At 41.1% G+C, this 5,927-nt stretch overlaps 1 gene segment (V, D, J or C); it reads left to right on the forward strand.

Moving 5' to 3' along the window:
• Positions 1–257: 257 nt before the first annotated feature.
• Positions 258–1,096, forward strand: LOC118576184. The segment is given in 2 exon segments: positions 258–306; positions 768–1,096. Coding segments are annotated over 2 exon segments (378 nt in total).
• The last annotated feature ends 4,831 nt before the right edge of the window (positions 1,097–5,927 follow it).

Genomic DNA, 5,927 nt, shown 5'->3' on the forward strand with positions numbered 1-5,927 from the left:
CAAAATAACAGACCATGATTCCACAGGGCAGCCCCAAAATCACTTGGGATACACTTAGAATACTCTAGGGAATTCTTCCTAATCCTAACTGTCATAGGGTGACAGAATGATACAAGAGCAGGTGTCCTTTAAGCACCAAGTCAAGCTTTTCTGAGCTGATTTGCATGTTGAGGCTTTAGCCCCAGTGCGGATTGCTCAAAGCATCTTAAAGGCAGCTTTCCAGGGTCCAAGAATAGACTCTAGTCCAGGTCTCAGAGATGGGGTCACCTGCTCTCCTGCTGAGGCTACTGCTGCTCTGGGTTCCAGGTGAGAGGGTGCAGTGTTGAGAGCAACCACTGTGGCCATGACTGTTTCCCATGCTTTGCTGTCCTGATCATTGAAATTATGGCATTTAATTATGTGGTTCCTAGCTACCTTCATTTTCTTATTTTTTAATTACTTTATGTGTGGTTGTTTTGTTTGTGTGCATGTCTGTGTATCCCAAGTATGCCTGGTACCTGTGGAGGCAAGAACAGGCCTTAATCCTCTGTAATTGCAGCTACAGACATTGTGAGACATCAAGTGGGTGTTGGGGACCAGACCTAGGTTCCCTGGCCAGGGCTTTTAGCCACTGAGCCATCTCTCCACCCCAAATTACCTAGCTCATTCTTCTTATTTTTATCCAAGGTAAAGCTCAAGATTGCTGTTAACGACTCCACATTTAACGGTGATACACCAGGATGGTTTCAGTACATCTGTGACAGTAATATGTGTGTTTATCATTCTAGGCACCACTGGGGACATCCTACTGACCCAATCTCCAGCTTCCTTGGCTGTGTCACTGGGGCAAAGGGTCACCATTTCCTGCAAGGCCAGCCAGAGTGTCAGTGACTTCCTTATCAAATATATGAACTGGTACCAACAAAAACCAGGACAGCACCCCAAACTTCTCATCTATAGAGCATCCAATCTAGCATCTGGAGTCCCTGACAGGTTCAGTGGCAGTGGGTCTGGCACAGACTTCACCCTCACCATCCATCCTGTGGAGGCTGATGATGCTGCAACCTATTACTGTCAGCAGAGTAAGGAGCTTCCTCCCACAGTGCTCCAGGGCTAAACAAAAACCTCCTGGGGTTGCTGCTCACTGGGGCTCAGTCTCTCAGCTGTCACTGTTCCCAGTACATCTCAGCCATAGAACCCTAGAAGTTTGTTTCCCAAGTGGGGGATGCTGTGAGACAGAAACTTTTTAAACTATGTGTGTCTTCGTCCCACTCTGTGTGCTCTATAATCTAACAACTCATTATATTATAACATTTGCTAATAAAGACCTCTCTGGTACTATTTCAAAGCATTTCTATACTCAATAGATTGACTAGAAAGCAATTTTGAACTTACAAAAATCTTTCTCTGGATCATTCAAAATAATAAGAGCTTTGAACATTGAAGGTTGTAAGTTGTCTTGCTGACATTCTCACACAACGTGTTTTCACTTCTATGTGCTTGGGGTTACAAAAATCCTTTCCGGTAGATCACAGATGTGAGGTTTCTGGAGCTGTTTTTACTGCTTTGATTCTGACCTGAATCTCTGCATCCATCATGGACTTGTGTTCACACTCTTGGATTTATCAGCTGTTCTCTCTTTCATGTCCAAGAGTCAAGTTTTTTTAAACTGTCTTCCACATATGTGGACATGCTCTCTTTTTGCTCTCCTTCATTTATAATTCCATTTTCACTCCCTTTTAGGGGGTGGGGATAAATAAGGTCTCACTCTATATCCTGTGCTCACCTGGGATTCACATTCTAACACTCACTGACAGTGAACTTACAACCTGGCTGCCCCATCCCCTAACAGCTGGATCATGGAAACACATGCAGCTCCATTCCATTGTCTTGTTGTTCTCCCATTGCAGATGCAGGAACTCCAGAGGACCAAGAGTGCACAGCCACTGTCATGGACGGTTAACTTCCCAGACACCTTCTACTTCTACATGAGCCTTCCTTGAGCATCTGCATCCTCCCATGTGGAACAAGAAAGCACAAGAGAATGATCTTTAGCAAATTTTCTCAGATGCACATCTTCTGAATTTTTCAAGTTTTCAGTCCTAGATCACAGTACTGAAACTGTATTGTGTTAGTTTCCTAAATGCACAACAGTTAACACAAACTCAGTGACTTAGGAGCTCAACATCTGAGCAGGGTAAGTCTGGGTCCTCTCCTCAGGCTCTCATGGCTACAGTCAAGGTGTTGTCAGGCTGCGTTCTCACCTGGGCACTCAGAGACTCTCCTCCCCAGCTCAGTCAGCATGTTTACACAGGAACTGTGTGGCTGAGTTGCTACACCCTTATTAACAGTGGGCTAGCAGCTTCCCTAAGGTCCTACCAGCACTGTTGGATCTCAGTTACCACACCAGCAAGGGGGTGCACAACAGAGAGGAAATGGTTTCTCTTTAATGGCTTTGACCTGATTATGTCAGGTATACCCAGGTCAATCTCCCTTTAAATGAACTCCGAATTCTTGGAATTTGTATATTTTTTACATCTACAAAATCTTACTTCCTCCGAAAAAAGGACAAGAAGAATGTGACACAGGAGACTTTGCTGCAGCTGGTTAAGGGCAAATGAAGATTTATTGCATATTATAACCAAAATTAAAAAAAAAAAGATTCAGGGCTGGAGAGATGGCTCAGAGGTTAAGAGCACTGACTGCTGCTCTTTCAGAGGCCTGAGTTCAATTCCAGCAACCATATGGTGGCTCACAACTATCTGTAATGAGATCTGGTGCCCTCTTCTGGCCTGCAGGGATACATGCTGTATACATAATAATAATAAATAAATAAATCTTTTAAAAAAAAAAAAGAAAGAAAGAAAAAAGATTCATATACAAACCACCTTGTAACCTTAGAAGTGTAGGTTTTAAAAAAAGCAATCACTATTAAGTTATATAAAAGGTATTCATTCATAGTGCAATCTCATGGTTAAAAGTAAATTTAAAGTCATAAAAAAAATCTGACTTTCTTTCTGTATTTTAGAGAGCAGAAGACAGTCACAAATCGCTCACAGAGCAGCAGCAGTTGCTCCAGAGGCAGTATTATGACCTCTGGGTCTTAGGAGTCACTTGGAGCAGAAAATAAGAAGCTGATATTGGGCTTTTTCTGTACCTCCTGAAAATAAAGTCACCTGTGGGTAGCATTCTGGAATCTTATGGCTCCTTCACTCGAATTCCTTTATGTTACTGCAGAAAAAAGAAAAAGAAAGAAAAAAACATTTTTATGTGCCTTTGGCAATGAGGAAAGCCAGCAAGTGCACTGGGAGCTGAGTGGGACCCAGCCTTCTACATCTGCTCCATGAGTCTTCACATCTCTGTTCTCACTGATGTGTACCTGTGCCGTGTCAGGGGAGCTATCAGGTGGCAACTGAACTTCAGATATTGACCCACCAGAAAGCAAGGCACTGATGGGTGAATCTTGGATAGATAAGGCCCCGAGGGATTCGGCTGCAGAATGTCTCTTGCTACTACTGTGCCATTATGTGTTTACTGCTGCCATTTTTCTCTGGTATCTGGCATGGTGTGAATGGGTGTAGGAGGATCCCCACTACCTTTAATGTAGTGTGACTATCTCATGGAAATATCTTCTTCTAATGGACGTTTTTATCTGTGGATTATTATGAAGATAATTTTCTCTCAAGCTGTACTGTTTAACTGAAGTAATGATTTTATACATTAATAGTATTAGTTTAAAAAGAATTTTGATGATTAAGGGTTTTTAACAAGTATAGTAAGAGTTTATGATACTGATTAGTTTAGTGGGAAAATTAATATACGTAAAGATAGGATAGAGTGTTGCCCCCACCCCTAATAAAGCAAAGGCTGCAAAGGGTAGAAAATAGGACAGGAAGTGTCACACGGTATGACTTAGGAGTTTCTATTGAGTAGCCGTATAGACTGTGGCTTAGGGTAACGATTAAGGAAAACAACTGAGTCCCATAAACCAGGCTAGCTCAAGTTCTTTTCATCTTAAGGTTGATTGATGTGTTCACGGGTTTCAGTGTGCATCACAGCTAAAACAAAGCTTTAAAAAATGACTTAAAGTTAGGTTCAGATGTTTTTCGTTAATGGCTTTGAGGTAGAAAATATTGTAGAACAGTTTAAAGTTTAGAAAGCCAAACTTTTAATTGTTGAGTGAAGGACTCATTGAAGTCAGGGAACAAAAACAATGGCTGTTGCGGCCTGATGTACTTCTCTTGCTAGGATAGGTTGATGATCAAAAGTGATGATTAATTCCTTGCACCCATTTCTGCCCTCAGATTCCTGGTATAAAAAACTGTTGATGAGAGGGTGTGCACCCTGAGAATTTAAAGAAGAGCTCAGTGATGGTCTTTCATACATAACACTTCAGATTTGTGATTCTTTTAAGATTTTTTATAAGATTATCTTTTGAGATAAATAATGAAGTGATTGATTCTTTCTTTGTAATCACAAGAATGCAGCCTGCCAGTAAAAGAACTGACCAAGAAAAACACCTTGCTTGCTTACACTCTGTTAATGTATAGCAAGTTGCTTGGACATGAATGTATGTTCTTGAATAATTTGTTTTTCACCTGTATTATATGTAGTTGGAGAGCTTCTCTCCAGGATCCACCAAGCCCCCGCGGTCCCACAACTGACACTGACATTATTTAAACTGCTTGGCCATTAGCTCAGGCCTACCATTGTCTAGATCTTACTCTTAAATTAACCCATTTCTGTTAGTCTATACTTTGCCACGTAGCTTGTGGCTTACCAGTACCTTCCAGGCCAATGCTGGGATGGCTATCCACTACAATTATATAAAACGTTTAATCATGTAAAGAAAATGGGAAAAATGTTGTTCTTACTTGTATTCATTGTAATCATTCATGTAAAAAATAGAGCATAACCACATTGTAATTTTTATATTGCTTGAAAGATTCTGCTGGAGTATATAAACTGTAAAGGAAAAAATAAACACACAGAGGGTTGGGGATTTAGCTTAGTGGTAGAGCTCTTGCCTAGCAAGCACAAGGCCCTGGGTGCTGTCCTCAGCTCCGGAAAATAAAAAAATAATAATTTTTTTTTAAAAATTTAAAAATAAACACACAGCAGGGAAACATCTGGATAGAGGTAAGAAAAGAAATAAAGAGATGATAGAGAGACCCTAAAGGGAGAGGGTGTGCATCTATGTGTGTGTGTGGTGTGTGTGTGTGTGTGTGTGTGTGTGTGTGTGTGTGTGTTTCCCTTTTTGCTGGCTCCAGAGAGTTATGTTTGCCCTGCTCACCAGCCCTGGGGAATTAAGTCTTACTCTCTCAGATAGAAAAGTCAATTGAGTGATTAGTCTGCCAACTCAGTGGCTTCCCCTCAATTCCTGAGCAGCTCAAGGCTGGTCCTCACAGGAGCATATCTGTCATATCTTCTCTGCTATAGTCCATTTTCTTTTTGCTGTGCCTAGATATCTTAAACTGGGTAACATAAAGAAAATAAATCTAATTATTATGGTTTTGGAAGCTGGAAATTCCAAGAGCATGCTGCCAGAATCCCACTATGAAGAGCTTCCTTGGCAAACATCATATGATGAGATATAGCCAGTGTGCCAACTCTGTTCTTTCTTCCTTTAATTATAAAGTTACTACTTCCATCATGGACCTGAGCCTCATGACCTCATGTAATCATAATTGCCTCCAAAGACTCCCCCATCAGAGAGCAATGTGTATATTGGGGGATTACGTTTCCAACCATGAATTTATCATGACTTACTTGAGCCATGGAATTCTCCAACCACTCCCCTCAGGTTCTTGCTTGCTATGTTCAAAAACCTTCCTTATCTATCCTTTAACCATACATGGTGACATATTCATGTCTGTCTCTATTTTCATTTATTTATGAAGAAAAATGGGTTTGTTTATTTCACAGTTCCTGAGATTCAAGTGCACAGC

The sequence above is a fragment of the Onychomys torridus genome, unplaced genomic scaffold (assembly GCF_903995425.1).
Source record: "Onychomys torridus unplaced genomic scaffold, mOncTor1.1, whole genome shotgun sequence".
Taxonomy (NCBI): Eukaryota; Metazoa; Chordata; class Mammalia; order Rodentia; family Cricetidae; genus Onychomys; species Onychomys torridus.